Source organism: Nothoprocta perdicaria, unplaced genomic scaffold (genome assembly GCF_003342845.1).
Source record: "Nothoprocta perdicaria isolate Ctin4 unplaced genomic scaffold, notPer1 scaffold_11, whole genome shotgun sequence".
Lineage (NCBI taxonomy): Eukaryota > Metazoa > Chordata > Aves > Tinamiformes > Tinamidae > Nothoprocta > Nothoprocta perdicaria.
Window position 1 is genome coordinate 4,060,884 of NW_020454205.1, and position 18,928 is coordinate 4,079,811.

Genomic DNA, 18,928 nt, shown 5'->3' on the forward strand with positions numbered 1-18,928 from the left:
TTGGAACAATCAAGCCAGCAATAAAATAATAAATTTTTTTTTTTTTTTTTTTTTTTTCCCCCCAAACTCTGATCATATAGTTAGTTAACTTAAGTTGCACTCAAAATTTGGACCAGGCAAAACAAAAGACGATTCCTAATCTGTTAATGCAACCACTGACACCTTCAGTTACAACATTGGCCATCTCTAGTCTGGTGTAAACAGGGAGAGGAAAAGGATGCAATCAATCTAACTACTCTAGTGAAGCAACAGACAGGGAAATGCAGAAAATACTGGTTATCATTTTCAGAGTGCATACACATAGAGTTAAGCTCTGCTATGGAATATAGTGAAAAGGAACTTTACACTTCAAAATTGGTGGTGCCGTTTTAAGTAAAAAGGGATATTTTAGGAACATATGGTTCTGCAGTTTGCTTACTTGCTGAGATACAAGAACATTCTCTACCTTATACATCGAACATTTTCTCAAGATTCATTAGAACACAAGACCAAAATATACAACAGCAGCATCTCTGGTACCCATGTACTCCAAACAGCACAAGTCAAAATCATTCCCATTCATCACCCAGGATTAAAGACTGTCACATGCAAATAAATTCAATATGTGAACTGGCACATTGTTAGGATGGGAAAAGGGATGAGGACAACATCATGGTGCTGCTGAGCACCCCACAGACTGGGGGATGTGGCAGGTGAGGAACCAGCCTTGCCCTGCTTGTTGATAAAGCTGCCCGAAGCGGTGCCCAGGGCAGGGGCTCCTACCTGACAGCGAGCCGGGCCCTCTGCGATGCCAGCAGCTCCGGGGCTCCAGGGACGCTCACCTCCCCATCCTCCAAGGCCAGCGGAGCACCCTGTCAAGATTTCAAAGTGCGCACTGTGAAACGAGCCAAACATTTATGCATTTCAAACAACAGCTGGATTAAACGAGGGGGACGGGGGGACCAGACCAGCAGTTCAGGCCACTTCCATCCTTGCCACCCCTTAGTGGTGGCTCTCTGTTGCAGACACCTTTTCACAGCAACTTATCAGAAAGTGAAGTTATGTAACTGTTTGACCAGGCTAAAATACAGGGTGCACAAGACCTGATGTTAATGCTAAAGCTCTTTTACTTTGATTACTTAACTTTCTTTTCCTCATCCCTAGATTCTTTATGTTTGCATTTTATTCCATGCTAGGAGAGAGGAAGAGGTACCAACGAGATAAGAACACTGTCAGCAGGTGATATATTAGCTTTAATGTACTGTACTTCATTGCAACTCTCATGGCAATAATGTAAACAGAGTAAAACATGTAACAAAAAGCTTCTTTGGAGAGGTCATTTCTGCCAACTCTGCAACAGGAATACAACTGGAAGACATAAATCTTCAGCTGTCAACACACTAGGAGAATTCAATTCAGAGCTTGATCTTAACTAGATAAAGACTAAAGTTAATAATTAGGTTTTGTTGTAGCACTGTCACAGTTTTCCAGTGTACATTCCTACCACGTTACGCTGTCCTAAGACAAACAGTAGCAATATTATAAATTGCAAAGAATAGTGTCAACGAAATAGGTATTTTCATTCTCAGGAAGAACTTCAAACCCCAGTAGAAACCGTGCGTTAAAACTCCACATTTCTCTACAAAGTTGGTATTACAAGTTTTGGCATTTTCAGCAGGCCCTCTTCCCCCCCAAGATGTGGGAATGTGGGGAGATTATTGAGATTATTTTCATCTTAAAAGTCGCAAGGCTTTTTTTTTTTTTTTTTTTGGTTGGTGGTTGTGGTTCATTTTTAAAAAAGGAATCACCTTCAGCTTTGCAAGCAAACTAGTGGACTGCACATCAAGCTGGACTCCCTTCTGAATCGCACGCCACCTGTGAGGTTCTGAAGCTGTAACACTGGCCACAAATCTCTTTGTACATTAAAGGGAACATAAGTCAGAGCTGGCTTCCTCTCTATAGCCAATCCAGCTTGCTGAAAGCTAGTTTCTGTCACTAATATAACGGAAAAACTCGCTCTCAAAAAATCCAAACAAAAACACAAAAAAAATCCCCGAAAATATATGGAATAAACAGCATTTCTTCCAGTCACTTTTCACAGTAGAATTGCACATCGAAGAATAACTCCTGTTACATCACATACTGCCATATTAACCTCACGAATAGGAACCCAACCTCGGGTAATGAGTTAGCAATAGAGACCTGACACCCCATCTTTACACGATGACTTCATGTTACAAAAAGTTGAAGCCCTGGTAGCAATAGGTAACTGAAGCAGAAAACGCTCGTTAGTGGCTCTTGCTGCCTTACAATGCTGATCTTCCTCAGCTAACCGATGAAAACAGCGGTGCTGAAAAGCCTCTCCTTCTTGGAAAGCTCAAACTCCAGCCAAGCCACAGCAGATTTGGGGGTTGCAGGTCAACTAGCTCCTAGAGATTTCTCCAAACACTGGTTGCTGCATAGGGCTGCTCAGGGCACAGCACTGGACTTGACCCTCAGGCTACGGAGTTGTCTGGCTGCCCAAAGCTCCCTTGCACTCTACACAGCTCTGCAAATACTACATTACTTCTGTTTCAGAGTTTCTGAGGGTCTTTGCGCATTCAGCCAAGAGCAGGACGTACGTTGTGACCCACAGGACTGAGCTCTAGAAATATTCTGGCTATTAAAGGGCTGTTAATCTCCTCGATTGCCCCCCAGCAGCCTTCAACCACACGCCTTCTACTTTAAGCATCCTGACATGATGCATTTATGGAAGTTTCTCAAGCACGGGGAACAAATTCTTATTGAACAAGAACTAAACCAAACTGTGTCTTAGAAGTACATGAGAAGTGCAGAGAAACACAAATTCTGTAGAACTGCAGAAAAACTTCAGGTCCAGACTCAGGGGATTAAAAGGGCAACCACTAACTACAAATTGGAAGGAAGTAAATAAGATTCACTACTTAGAGACACATGTGGTATCTACTCAAAACCCAACATATCCCAAGAGAGAACATCTTCGCCTGAAATTCCTATGAACAAGTTAAGAGCAAAAAGGGGTGTGAGAGGTTGGAGGTGGCAGGGTAGTGTCTCTGAGGGCGTTGGGAAGGCCAGGCCAGGCCTTGGCACCAGGCTGCAACACAGGCGGCCATTTGCTCCTGCCGACGCCAAGGGGACACCCATGGCCCCAACAACCTTCTCACCTGCTGCTCGCCCCACAGCCACTTTCAATTACCGTATAGAAAACCCAAATACTTTTAGCAACACTTACGAGAGCACTGCTGACAGCCAGAATGAGTTTCAAAAGCCTCGGTGCTATTTTTAGCTTTAAAGGAGATCAGCATTGGCATCAACATTCCCAAACCAATTAGGAGGTGCTACAAACGGAAGGTGTTTACCTCAAGCTACAGCAACAAAAGCAACTCTGCCACGGCAGAGGAGAGATGAGACCCAAATCACACACCTCAAGGGGCACAGAAATGGCTGCCTGGTTCCCGCCGGACAAAAGGCCATGTCGGGAAGCCTTTCCGAAGCCTTTCCGTTCGGTGCTTCGGAAAGGCTTCCCGACACGGCCTTTTGTCCACCGGGAACCAGGCAGCCATTTCTGTCATGAAAACAAAGTGAAACGTGTGTCCACATTTCTAAAACCCTTAGAAAACTTTGCTCATCTTGGTGCCCTTCATTCAACCTCAGCATCGCAAGCAGGAGAATGTGGCAAACCACAAGGGTTGAAGTGTTTGGAAGTCAGTGCCCAAATCCTCCCACTTGGTCTTAAAGCCACATTGGCCCTTTATTTTTGCCCAAACTGCAGTCCCCAGGCAGTTAAATTTATTTCAAGTAAATTTATTTCAAATAAAATATATAGTGAGTTGGGATATCTCAAGGCCAAAGAACACTCAGACTGAAATACTTAGTTATCAATGGGCACTTGTTCTTAAGACAGCTTGCTGAAAAGATGATGCTGCAACTGTGCAAATAATACAAACTCAGAGGCTCTCAACAGGTTAAAATTATGAATTGTAAAATACCAACTGCTTGTGGGCTATGCAAAGCTCAAAGTCGCTCAGCTCCTACAAACAAAGAGCAGCTTGGTGTCCATATTCACGCTTCATCCGCTCAGCTAATCTTGTGCTATCAAGATAATGTCAGACGATCTTTCTGCCCACACAACTTCACATTACCAAAAAAGCTTCCTGAAATATAATTACAAGCAGTGTGCTTTAGTAGTGCAAAAGCACATATAACATCTTGAAAAAAATCTCTGGATTTTATGACTTTTTTATTCTAAATTAGTGTCATGAAATATTAAAAAAGATCCTTTCAAAATCAGCCACTAACAGAAAAATCAAGCATGTTTCTCTGCATGCTCTTAGAAGGCATTACAGAACCTGGTTGAAGGAAATGTTGACAAACAGATGCGCAACTTGTCACACTTAAACCAGTGTATTTATAACCACAATTAATTTATTTAAATTAAAAAATTCCTGGCTATCTAACATCCCTGCAATATCAATGCAAAAATCAATGCAAAGCAATGCAATAAAATGTTGCTAAAGCAAATGGAAAAGAAAAAGATTACAGTATTTGTTATTGCATATTTCTTACTTCTCCAGCGGTCTACTTGATTTAAATCATTCTGCCTCCATAAAACGTGATAAGTATTTTTAAACAGCTTACAATACTTCCATTTCACTTACTGATTAAACTACATCATCCTCTTGAACACTGAGAATGAAATTCATTTGAAATGGATAATTGATGCAATTGTGCACTATCTACAAATGCAATTAATCACTTGCTAAAGATGATTTTTAGGCAGGCAACATATGAAAATAAGAATCGTACAGCTTCTTTCAGCATTGTCAATTGAAATGTATTCTACTGGACTGTTAAAGGTTATTTTTCAAAGCAAGAATGGCGGCACGTCTTCAAATACTTCTGACATAATATGCAAGAGGATTCATGTTTAATTAGCACAGCACAAAGACAAACCAGAGTACAGTATCGCTCCTGGCAATTATATGACACTTTCAGGAACTGTAACGGCAACGTTTTCCCCTTTCAGCTACCAGTGGGCTTCTCAAATGTTGTGCTGTGCTTGCTACTCTTGGCACTTAAGAAGATATTCTAAGCCAAGGGCATAAATAGACACACTCTTGGGAATCAGTCTGGAGTAGATTAAGAAATTATTCCCCCAAATTATTTGCTACCAACTCTCTGCCGAGGGTTATCGTCACAGCTAAAGTGCATTAGTGGATTACACAGACATTCCTAGCCTCCTTCGGTGCAAAAATCAAGCTGGCTTAAGCCTTCTTCCCCAGCTGGGCACACTGCTCTGTGCACCACAGCAGATGAGAGCTTCTGTACCAGATGTACAGCCCAACTGACGTGCTAATTATCACCAGGAAAGGAGGGACAGGAGCACCTTATGCCCATGTGGTCATTTCCAAATTGATTGCTGTGCCCGAGAGCAGCGGTCAGCACCTCATGCCAACAGACACACTTACAGCTCAACCTCAAATCCAGCAAAATATTAAAATTGCAACAGTAACAGTCTTCAAAATGTTTCCCTAAACCTCTTATTTACCAGCTGCCAATTTAGGTCCAGTCCTATCCAGTCCAAAATGTAGCTGGTGAGAGTTCCTGCCTACGCCAGCTCAGTGTACAGTGTGCGTTATGCCCTAGGTCCAGCATACAGCACACAGGGAGCACGTCTGCTGCAACCTTAGCCAACACACAGGTTTTTCCACGCTGTGACAGCCTCATCAGGGCTGAGCTGCTACAGATCTCGGCACAGACTGACAAGAAATCTGAATTGCATGGAAAGAGCAATTCCCTGTTTTTAAAAGATATAAACAAAGAGTAAGTTCTCCACCTAAGCGCAGGATGGATCCATTTAAGCCTCAACATCAAAACAGTTACACATAACTTTGGTGTACCTTGAAATTGCAAAAGCTCCAAGAACCCTCAAATCAAATTCTCCCCACGCTGAGCAAAAGGAAAATTTCCACTAGCTGTAGCAGTGCTGGAGCTCACACCTTTCTTGGCAGTTGTTGTGCATGGGGAAGGGAAGGAAGAGGTGCAGCTGGAGTGCAAGTGCAAGAGCTTCCCTTTATGACAGGCTCACAGGAAAGAAAAGGGGATGTTGCCACACTTAAAAGTCTCCAAAAGCAGCTTTTCTGCACATAAAACACTGGACTTGAGCCCAACACGCTAAGAATTTCCAGGGTGAGGTGTGAGTAATGTCTTTTCCAAAGCAGTAGTACAGGGCTGCTTTCTCATGCTCTGATAAATATTTGCATTTAGCGCCCCTACTGGCAGAGAACCAGTTCTTGAAGCAAGAGCAAAATTTTCAGGAGAGAAAACCCTGCTGAAAATGCAAGTAATGTGGTAGGCACTTGCAGCCTTCATGGGTTGGCAGCACTGGAATAGCTCCTGCAAGGACGAAGTAACTAGCCAGTCATGGGAGCAGTCGCACTTTCAAAACAAGAGATAGACTTGCCAGCCCTCTCCCATTTATCGCAGGGATTTTAATTGCTCCCCTTCCTTAGGCAAACGCTCAAATCTCTGTATGCTACTGAGGGCTTCCGCAGGGATTTGCATGATGAAAACCACATTTGGAATCCAAGGTTTGGATTCTACAGCTTCTGAGGAAGTGAACTCTGTTTTTTCACTAGCTAAAGAGAGCTTGTCCAAGGCCAGGTTAAAAACAGCCTACCAGTACCTGCCTAAAGAGCTAAGTTCAATTTTTTTTTTTCCCCCGATGGAAAGCCTATTGCAAGGAAACACAGCTATAGAGTTAGGCAGCTGCACTCAAAAACTGGTATTCAAACCCTGCTCCGAGTGAAGACGTAGCAAAGCAGAGGACACCAAAGCCTCACATGCTCCAGCAGCCCCGCGCTGCTGCCGAGGGCGCTCCATGGTCTGTGGGTGTCACACAAGCTCTCTGCTCAACGCTCTCTGGAAGTGCTGCAGCAGCTTTAGCAGCTCAGGGCACCTCAGTCATTACCCACACTGGATTATTAGCTTGCGCTTACCCTCCAATGAGTACGTAAAAGATTTGGGCTGACAGAAGTACAGGGAGTCTTGTGCCTTCTTGTTAGAGACTGCATAGATACACCCTAAGATCCTCCAAGGGTACCATTCAGATATCATGCTTCATTTATCATTCTGCATTTTAACTAGACTGAGAGGAGAGTTATTAAACTTATTGCCTGGAAATCTATAGCTTTTTATTTACAAGGAACACTTAGCAGCGCCATGAGGAAAGCAAAGCAGTGAACACCGAGGTGTTTCCAAGTTAGAGCTTGTCATTCCTTCTGCATCACTGACTTGAAGACAAAGTCTGTGTTCTGAGAAAGTGCCCAACCTTTGGACATTTGAGTTACTATACAAATTATTTCAGAACATTCCCATGGCAACAAGCATCGTTTAAAGACGGCGCTATCATTAGTGCTATAAATGTGCACTACTGCCTTCTCTGAGCTGGATGGAAGTTGCCACGGGGCAATTAACACTATAAAAATAGGAATGAATTTCACATCCCTTTCTGCCAGAAAATTCACCAAATTATCCCAGCGCAAGAGAACACCGGTATTATCTTCTCTAGCCTGACTCACCACTTCTAGCCTCCTAGAATCTAGAATTATTGGAACTTTTCCTATAAGATTTGCAAGTTACAAGCCTGTACTTTTGTTCTTTGCTCATTTGGGCAAAGAGAAAAGGGCTGCATTCTTTTTCAAAAAGTAAATGAAAATCTCTGAAAGCACCGTACAGCAGGATTATTTCTGCCCAGCCTTCCCTAGTAAACATCTAAATCTTATTTCGTCAGCTTTACATATCATTGCACATCACCATTTCTCCCCAAAATGCAATTCAAATTTTAGTCACACAACATAAAAGTACTAATCATGAATATTTTTTAAAAAATACATAATACAGAAGAAAAACGTCACAAATGTATTTGCAATACGAGATGAAAACTTTCTGCTTTAACACCACCAATACGTGCTGAATATTATCTGAAAGACTTTAACAGATAAAGTATGACCTAAAAGTTGAAGATACACACAGCACTTGAGCGTGGCATCTTTGTTCTTTGGAATAAATCCAGTATGGAATTTAGCTGTCCCTGACAGTACCAATGAGAACTGTGGCCATGCAGAAGAGGGTCTCTTTCAATGATGTTCCCATTACCCAGTTGAGCTTTGTTTAAAGATGGCAAATTTGAGGTCACCAGTTTGGAAACCAAAAGGCAGCACAAGTAAAACGAGCGGCCTAGATCATCTTTGCCTTGCTCTAGGAGCCGCTTCCATCAACATACTCCAAGCCATGATGACAGCAGCTCAACTATAAGCTCAACAGCTGAAACCTGCTCAGTTCCTCCTGCACGGGAATTGCCTCGTAGGGTACATTACAGTACATTTGCCTCCGTGTACGACATATGGTAGTAATTGCTAGTTATGTTACTGCTTTTCCTCATCTGGGATTACCACACTGAAGCAACAGCACTGATTAATCAATTAGCATGGATTCATTAGAGAGGAGATGAAAGATAAGGCAATGTAATTGTGTTTACTGAACAATGGATCACCGTGTGCTTAAAGGCAGGGCTTCCCAACGCAAATAGCCACCTAACTTCATACACACACAATATTACGAGTATGTAAAGAGCTTTCAGAGAGGAACGAGAAAGAAAGGCATCAGAAAGAGCATGAACATGCGTAAGCAAGTAATGCTAGGGCCTGAAGAGTGCAGAGGGAGATGAGAACGCAAGGTAGATGGTTCTGAGACAGGAAAACGTTTTAGCTTTGACCGAACCTTTGTAAAACAGTTAAATCATTTCCTATACTAAGCATAGCCATGTCTGCACAGTGCAGCAGCCTATAGGAAATACAGGCCAAAAAAGGTGTCAAGGAAACATTATTAACAAAACGTGCCAAGCAGAAGCAGGTCAAAAACTAGCCTGGTTTTCTACTTCATCCTCACCACAGCTCTCTGTATGAAACAGAGAGGCACATGCACTGTAAGCGAGTTTCCTTCTCCAGATGTATGGGGCGCACATCCTGCACTGCTTGCCCTTGCCAAAGGTTGAGCATGGAGCTGGCACGGGCAATTAAAAAACATGGATATAAAGCTCCCCGACGTGTCTTGTGTTCCAACCATATGATCCCCTTTAGATACTGCTGCTGTAGATAAAACTACCTGCTTCTCACTTATGGTGTCATACAGATTGGCCAGTGATGGATACGGTGCTGTCAAGAGACAAGACAAGAATTAATTTCTTGAAAAATATGGTGCAGCCGAGAGGTATTAAAAATCCTCTCCTGCAATCTGTTTGAAAGGATAAAGAGCAAACAAAAATGCAAAAGGTTACACAGGAAACGCTTTGCTCAAAACAAGGAGGTGGAAAATATGCCCACAAAACTCCGTGAAATCGGAGATCTCTATATAAATCAAAGCCCAGGGCCCCGTGAGACCTTGGCGCAGACCTGAGTGCTCTCAGGGCCCCACTCCTGCAGCGCTTTCCTGGGAAGCCACCGGGACGTGCCAGGGAACCAGAGCTGGTGATTAGTTCAGAGCCTCCTCAACTTGGAATGCAGCCCTTGAACACTAGGTACTAAAAATCACATTGCTTGTTTAGATTAAAGGCACTTTCATTCCTGCTGGGAGTTAAGTATCCCCCCCTTAAGTTTGTGGGCTGCAAATTTATTTACTCTTCAATAGATTCAGGCATCGAGTTAATGAAAGACTTATCAGCTTGCCTCAGTCTAAGTGCCTGACTGGTAACAGCCTGAGCATCAGACATCTAGAGTGTCCTTCACGCATCTAACATTTCATCATTTCCTCTCTAATTTCAGAGGTCCTAAATCTATTTTAGACTTAATCTTGAGTCTAAGAACTAGTCAAAGAAAAGGAGACCACTACTCTTGAAGATGCATCTAAGGGACCGAGGGAACATTTTAACCTAGACAGGACCAAAGCAAACAAGAGTTAAATACTGTGCGCATCTCTTCAAGGAACCGAGAATTGTCTGCATCTGAATGTAAGAAAATATACTGCTTTACATAAAGCCCTTGATCTTGATCCTAATTCTCAATGGAAATTAAGGGAACTGTGTAGCATTTTAATTCGGTACAACTGTATACAAAAATTTATTTCAGGATCTGAAATTGAAGTCACAGTGTTAGCCTGAATTTATGAGTAGATATTATTAATAAATCTGGGTTGACTCCTGTGAGCCAAAACATTACTATCGCTGGCTTTTCTTAAACCTAGTAAGTAATTTAAACCAGAGACCGATCACCTGAGAGTATATTGTTATTTCCAACAAATCCTTATAAATCATAATGGTATTTTCAATATCTCCTAGGATTTTAAAAAGTCATCAGGAAATAATCTTTCATAAAATGATTTGGTTTCATGTTAATTAACTGCATTATGAAATAACAGCACTGGTTAGTAAATAACTTGACAGCACTAACATTTGCTCTGGAAGAAAACAGGATTTATCACATGACTGGAAGAAAGCAGGGAGCACAATATTTCTTAATCAGAGATGTATTATATTAACTGGGAATAAAACAGTATGGCAAAAATAAAGAATTAAGTTCAAAATGCTATAACAAGCAATATTTTGCACATTTTTATCTACTTATCAGAGATTAAGGGGCCAACCTCACCCAGTAAAAGCTCTCACAACAGTAATTTTTTTTTTTTGTAAGAGAAAATATGGAATGGAAATTAGTCAACTCCATTTTCACACTATAAAGGTTCATTTATTGACTGAAATTGCTTTGAGAGACTATAGAAGGACTTAATTACACTATAGTTGCTAACTAATAGCTGCATCCTTAATTGCAAGAGCAAAGGTCAGAGCCTACATTGCTGTTGTGTAGGTAAGCATGACAAGTGACAGGAGCAAATGAGTAATTCTCCCCCAGACAGACAGCAAAGCAAGTTACCAGCTCTTCTGTTTCTTGTGTGCGTCCCTAAACAAGCAAAACTGTGACCTGCTTCTTTCCTTCTGAGAAAAATAAAAGACGAGTGAGCCATGAAGAGATTTAGTCATAAAAAGGCTTCCAGCAGAAATGCTTGACTTTTGTGTTTCCCTCTTAATATCAACATTATCACTTATATTAGTGGTTTCCTAGAAAGAAAATATCCCAGGGACATGTTAGTACATGACTATGTGCCAAGAGGTGAAAGGAAAGAGCTCATCTATCCCCTCCCTAAAGCCTTTATGCAGCTCCATCATTTCCTAATCTCTTCACAGAAGATGCTCAAGCTGGTTTCAGATCAGCAGAGAAGCTGCTGACCGTGACAAAATAGCTCCCTTGTCCCCAGCCTCTTCAAATGAGGAGCTATGGCGAATTTTACTGCAAAACCTCAGAAGCCAAGAGACCAGCACCAAGCAGCAAAGCAAAAGAAGCCCTGAGCTCCTTTTAACACATGTCAGCTTAAGAGTTATCTGCTACTTCCTTCCACACTCCAGCCTCAATCAAAGCAAAACACATCAGCGCATTCCAACAAGTTACAAAGGAACATGCAAAACAGATTAGCACAGTGATACACGAGGATGATGCTTATCTTACCAGATAGGCAGCTTTCTCCTGTGTGTTCTGCCTAAACAGAAACATTTTAGATAAATACAAGGTTTTTTTTTTCCTTTCTTTCTACATATTAGTTGAAAAAAAATCAAAATTCAGGCAATTGTTTAATACTTACAGGATACTAGCTCACGGTCAGCAAGACTGAAGCTGTAACTGTACCAACCTCAAATTTCTGCTGCATCCCTGTCTAAAAGGGATGTCTTACTCCATCACAGAGCACGTTGAATGTGCCCTTGGGAGAGCCATGCACAGGCAGGAGCTGCTCACAATAAAATCTTCACACAAGTTCCAGGTCCATCCAAACCCTGCCCTGACCTCTGGAATCTCTGCCCCCCAGCTGCCCTCCCAAGGCTCACAACCTTCCTTCTGGTTCCTCCTTTCAAGATGCCTTCATTTTTTCCTGCTCCCTGGGAGCTCCAGGGTCACAGGTAAGGCTGTGCTCGTGACAGAACCCCAGAGTCCAACAGAGGCACAAAGAAAGGACAAGAAACCTGAGGACATCTGAGTCCTTAATGATGTTTCTGAGCTAGGGCATGCGACGTCAAGCAATCTCAGTTTCAAGCTAACGAAGTTCCCATACATATGAATTATTTAGACTTTAAAACTTCAGTTCAATAAGCTCAGGCATAAGGTACAGTGCTGTTTTATTTACCAGTTAAATATTTCAAATATTATAACTTATGAATAAACCCAACATGAATTATCCGGGTCTTATTATAATTAGAAATACTCCACAACCAGAAAAGCAGAGAGACTGGCAGTGTTTGTGGGTTTGCAAGTACACAGAACGACCTATGTCAAATCCACTGCAATTTTTTATTTAGCAGAGCACTTTTGTAAGATGCTTTGCACAGTGAGGTTTCTTCTGTTATCACACAGCAAAGTAATGCTTTTTCTGAAAAAAATCTGCATTATAACAATCCACAGCAAACAGTGAGACCTTGCCTGCATCTTTCCTTATACTGAGAAATATTAGTCTGCATATTTAATGGCTCCAGCTCGCTGTAATGTATTCTTAGTACTCAAAAGTAAAGAAACTGCCTTCTCTTATAGAAAGCAGCAGAAAGAAATAGCTTCAATAAGTTACTTTGTGAGGGAAGGAACAAGGTAGATTTTCCTTAAGAAAAGGCAAGTCAGAGCTGAACTTTAGCAAGTTCAAAGCAGGCAAAGAAAGCGCTCACTGCTTTCTTCGGAGAAGGAGCGCAACAGTCCAGGCCCCTTGAAAGGCGGCGGATCCCGCAGGCAGGAGCAATACAGCCCAGACAAAAGTAGCTCCCAGGAGAAAGGAGCAGCACGGGGGGAATGGCATTTCTCCAAGGAGCGGTGCATAATCTCACACAGGGCTTTATACTTCAACCAAAGAAAGGACCGTGAATCGGGCTTCTTATTTTACGGGGAAGTACTTGATACACGAAACAAAACAATGGGGTAAGAGGGTAAGCCTGATGTGTGCCGCTGCACTGCTGCGGTTGGAGGTATTCAAGACTTCTCCAGGACACGCTCGCTCTTGTGTAACTGTAAAAGAGCAATCAAGCCTGGAGATCACAAATACAGGCATCCGGGGAGCTCAATGCAAACTGACGGGGGGCGGAGGGGGAGGAAAACAAAAAAAAGTTCTTTTTCCTCAAGTGTGAGCAGTCTACAGCACAGTGCTAAGCGTGCAAAGGGAGTCCAGATTCTAAAAGGAAGAGCAATGAGGCTTTCCCCAATTGTTATATATGTATATATACTCTCCCCCTTGCCTTGTTTTAACGGCTATAATTTTCAATAGCAAGAAGTTCAGTGGAACATCACTGACTTAAATGGGAGTGCAAGCAGGACAGCAAGCGATGCTTATGGCTGAGCTGGGCAGAAAGCATGTTGGTGTCCTCAGCACCGGAATTGCCACGGTTGTATCCGACTCCAACCTGCAAGAACCACCAAGCCCAGTGATCACAAAGCCAGGCACCTGGGGAGCTGAAAGAACAGGTTAATAGCCCTTTTTTCTCAATCCTGAACTGCCTTACATCTTTGAGACAATCAAACAGGAACTGTTTATCACATGAAAGCAAATATTATTTCTGTTGTTATGGCTATTTGGACATCCGATAGCCTCAGGCAACCCAAAAGGGCCCCAACAATAACAGCTCAACTTAAAAGCCAAAGGGCAGATGGCTTTGAAGTGAGAGATGACACAGAAACAGTAGCAGACCTTGAAGCTCAGTTTGATGGAAAGAACCTGAACACTTCAGGGTATTTCTCATTCACTTCACAACCCTCTCCGAGGCAGAAGGGGTAATGCTTGATAACTCGTAGTGCTAAATGCCAAGGAACACAGCAGCACAACGCACTTCCCTCAAAGACAAGTCCTCAAAGTACTCGAGACAAAAAGCAGGGATGATCAAAAGTGCAGTTCAGAAGTGGTCGGGACTCAGGCAAGTGGCACTAGGGAATGGCTGGTTCACTTATCCTTCTGGTACCATATTCCCAATCCTGTTTGGCTTGCTGCTTTTGGAGCCCTACAAGACCATTCTGGAAGCAGGTAACCTATTCCTCAGAAAATATTCTCATTTCTAGGGCAGGTGGTTTCAAGTTGGATTAACAGCATAACTCCAAGTCCACAGCTGAGTCTCGTTTGCCTTGGTTATCTTCCAAGGCACTGTTGATGCTTCATGGTATAGAAAAAAAGGAAATAGCAATTACCTCTCTGCAGGGAAAGGGGAATACCAGCCACTCGTGCATAGGCAGGGCAAGGCGGTCAGGCCCTTTGGGGAAACTGCACTTCCAGCTCCTCACTATCAGCATGTGTGTGCACGTGTATAAAATGCTTTTACACCTGTTCAAAAAAGTTATTCTATGTTACATGATCCCAAAGACACTCTATGGACATGGATTTGTGATTCCTTTTTAAATCTAAAATTAATGGAAACTGTGCACCCAAGAACTGCAATATTATTTACCACTAGCACTGCATCTGTCCTGCTGCTGCAGGCAATGGCTTCAATCTGTGGCCAGCAGGGCCCTCAAGGATGCTCAACTACTTTTTAAAAAGAAGTTCATAAAAAATACCCAAAGAGCTAGGTTACTTGCAAGTAGCCTTCAGTTGAAGTGGCCTAGTCTGCATCGTCCCTGCAAAAGGTTTTGGGAGCCTACAAATTATAAAAACTAAAATAAAACACACAAGTGCAAGTAACAGGAAAAAAGGAAAAAGAATTTACGTAATTGTCAGTAAAATTACAAGCCATTCTCCAGATAAACTGGCTGGTGTTTTTGATATAGGTAGAAACAACAGAAAAAGAGAGGTTTTTTTCCCCATTTCTTTTCCCTAAAGATAGAACACTAAAGGGACAGCAAGGATAACTGCTGTTCTTCCTCATGGATTCACTTCAGCTGTATTTATAGTTGTGCTCTCCACCTTGATCTGCAAATGTCATAACAGAGCCAATGCCTTGATATCATTTCTTGGTTTACAGCTATGTATGGTAGATATAACATATGTCCTGCCTCTGCCTCTCCCTGAAAATAAACAGAACTAATCAGGTCTAAAAATGAGTTTGTGTCTCACTGTTCAAAGCAAACAAAGAGTTGGGCACAGATAAACTAATTTCCACCTGTTTCTGCTTACTGCATATACACTAACTCAATTTCGATCGATCGGATAATGTTTGCAGACTCACTGCAGTGGCACAAGGCTACTCCAGCCATTCAGCTGAATTTTTTAAGAAAGGCATGCCAAGATGAAATGGTGCTCAGGATCCTTTTTAATTTTATTTCAGCTCTTTGTTTATCACTTCACTTCAAAGTACCTCTGATAGGGAGGAACAGTTGCAGGGCGACAACTCTGGAAAATTAAAACAGGCAAAGTGTGCCAGCATCAATCCGCTTTGCACCGGGAGGCACAACAGCCCTGAGAGAAAGGGCGACGTTCGAGCGCGCGCTGTAATGGGCCCAGAGGCACCAGTCGCAGCACGAAAAACATATTAGACCAGAGGCCCAGCACTCCTGACAGTCTGTCTTCCCCAGGAGGAGCTTTCTGTTCCCTGGTTTGAGGGTACAAGGAGGCAAAAGAGACTGAAGATTTTTTTATGGTCATCATAATTTTGATTTGTGAATATCATTTTTTAATATTATTAACCACTGAATCATATAAACAAAACCACTAATTTACAGTACACCTAGAACCTGCACATTAAACTCGTGCAAAAAAGAAAATGCTATTGGATACTACATATAAATAATGAAACTGGCCTGGAATGAACATGAATTTGACAGTTTATACGTTTTCTGTGTAATTCTGAATGCATATAATAGCCAACAAATGCATTTCCCCAAAGGGACATAATCTGTTGGCATAATGCCATATTTCAGAAAAAAATATTTATAGGAGTGTGCACCTGGTTCTGATGAACTTTCCTCCTCGGTTAATACCGGTGTTTGCAGGATTGATGACATGAACAGAAGAGTGTCATCAGCGTCTCTCAAAGCAGCCATTTGCAAGTGACAGGTACGCACAAAGGAGATGCTGAAAGGCAAAAAGGGCCAGCATCCTTGCTGCAGTTAAACAGCCATCCAGGCCCACAGTGTTTGCAAACCCAAGCGTAGCTTTCTTCTCTTAATTAACATGATAGTCCCCAATTCAAAAATATTTCTGCTGTTGACTTTAGTAGCCGAGAACACAGCAAGAAAATAAGAGAAAAACATGCATCCCATCCTAGCTGCCCAGGCGCAGACTGGCCATTTCAGCACGACAAGGTATCCTCTCTAGCAAGGTTTGGCTACACCTACCAAGAGCAATCCAAAAAATATCCCTTCCCTACAAGATATGAGGGAGTGTTTTCTCTACGTGATTTTCTCCAATCTTACATACAAAGAATCAAAGACAGAATGGAGTAGACTTAAGTGAAACCTGCTTCTTGTAGCCCAGAGTTTACCAAATATTTTCTAAATTATAAAAAATTTACCACTGCAATCAGTTTTTTTTTTAAATCCATTCTCTATGGAGAACGGATTAAATTCCAATTCTCTCTGAGCCTTCCTGGTAGGAGAACTTGTACTAAGCTTAGCATCACTTTCCCCCCCGCCCCCACTGGGGGCAAAACTTCCCCACTTCAGCTGTTCTTACAAAGAACACCACTCTTTGGAGAGAGCACTGCACCTTCACCAGCATTTTCAGAATATGCTTCTCAAACATAATGAAATACTTGGGCTCTGCCTTCTGAAACCAAATAAAGGGAATACCTTTATTCCTTCTCACATGTACAGCCTTTTCTTTGCTGTGACTTAAAATCTATTTCATCACTTTCTTTTCACATTCTCCAGACTTTCTTTTAACGTCTGCAAATTCTTGGAGAATTATCTTATAAAACTTCCCTTGGAATATGCCTCTCCCACATCAGAAGTAAAATTCACTTGGGCTTTTATGGAAAAGTGTCAAAAGACAAGGAGATGAAGAATAACTGGCCCTTGCGGAAGCTACTTCAGCCCACAACAGCCACCTTATGTGTGATGCCTACTGTATTTGAAGGACTTGCACAGGATATTTAGGAACAGAGGCAGCTCTGGGGCTTTTTAGGGGACAGAAAAGAAAGAGCTGAACTTCCAATCTCAGGAACAGTTGCTGCATTTCTCAGGCTGAGATAAAGACAGCTGGAAAGGAGGACTCTCCTTTTCTTCCTATAAAGCTGATAGGTATGCCGTGAAACTAATTGGACCTAGTAATTCTAAAAAAATAGCAGAAGAAAGGAAGAAAGATACCAATTTATCTCCACAGGTGCTAAGTGTATAATCACCTCAGATACACCATTACTCAGTTCAGTGGAGCAAGTACATGACAAAAAGCCTAGTTGCTTTCCCATTTAAGGTTCATGTTACCCTAATTTAGCAAGCAGATAAGTAAACAGGGGTGCAGATGCCAACAGGGCCAATAATGCCACAAACCTCGCAAGATATCCTGACAAGCCCTTCTCCAGTCACAGCAAGCGCTGTGACACATGCTGTGACACAAAGGTACAATGACTGCACGTTGAGACTAATGCAAGTAGGAAACCTCTTTTACTTGAATTATTTAGAGGGGAATCTGGAAATTCATGTGCTTTAATTCAAAGCTAGATTTAACACTGGCAAATTCTAGATGAAACTTAGCAGCATAAGCCACTAAGCTGCTTGATTCTCAAGAAAAAAATAGAGAATCTTCCAAGAGCAGCTGTTCTTGCAAGATTTCTCTTGGGGGCCAAAGTTTTGTTCTTTTACATGATATTGCAATCACTGACAAAAATCAAAGCTGAGGTGTTTGATGTGAATCCTGCCAAATCACCCTCATCATCCTGGTCTCTATTCCCAGGGGTCTCAGTTTATTTCTTCGAAGCCCAGCACATCAAGCATGTGTGACCCCAGGAGGGCACGGTACACGGGAGCAGGAGAATATTCCTCCCTTCATTCCAGGTGCCATCGCTTTACAGGCACAAGGCAAATGGGGACTTGCTGACCTAAAAAATGTGAATTTGCAGGTTTCAAAGAGCACTATACTTTAATAACTGCAAAAAAATGTAAATCCAGATTAGCTGAGACACCAGCTATATAGGAGAAGAACAAGTTTCTGGATAAGGTCTCTCCAGTTGAATAAGTAATTTAATATCTCAGGGACTACTCTTAAATAACCATAACTTCTTCGAGCACAAATAGCTATCAATCTTTTAAAAAGAAACAAAAACAAAAACAAAACCCCACAAAGCCACTGACCTCACTTTCAGAAGCAGAGATGTTAATCAGAATGAGAGAGACCGTCAGACTTCAGTACACTGAAGAAAGACGTATTAGAAATCCCTAAAAAAGTTTTTTCCAAATGTCACAGCAATATTTTGGTTTGGATTTCCATTATTCACAGTGGGCTAATGTGTTCATGGAAAGTGTTGTTTATAAATTTTCATGATATATATGTCAGCAGGACATTGACTCAGAATCCCTTTTATTTAAGCTGAAGTTTTCTAGAGCTTGACAGTCAATGACATGCACAAGCCACACTGACCATCACCTACCACTTTTAATTTCACTGACGGACATACAAGCAACTTCTTAATGTTTCAGAGCAATAAGCCTCTGTGTAAGCTGTCTGCTAAAAGCAGCTCAAGATGGAATAATGGCATTTTGCAGGACCCCAAAGATGGAGCTATAGATAAGTATGTGTCAACAGCTGAAAGAATCACCTTCTTTTCCTTTTTTTTTGTCAGCAATTCTTATTGCTACTCTATAATTTTTCCACATTCTCTATGAGATGGGCCACATGGAAAAAAAGAAAGTTTTAGTTCACAGACATCTTCAATCATCTGCAGTCACCTCTACAGGACTGTGCAAGGCAGAAGACACAGGTGGAGGTTTCCAAA

General features: G+C 42.0%; 1 protein-coding gene across 1 annotated transcript in view; it reads right to left on the reverse strand.

Annotated features, from left to right (window-relative positions):
- PARD3B (par-3 family cell polarity regulator beta) overlaps positions 1-18,928 on the reverse strand; it is a 343,703-nt gene that overhangs the window by 198,461 nt on the left and 126,314 nt on the right. Inside the window, exon 5 of the mRNA XM_026048404.1 lies at positions 763-851. Coding sequence (XP_025904189.1) covers positions 763-851 — 89 coding nt within the window. The remainder of the gene's footprint in view (positions 1-762; positions 852-18,928) is intronic.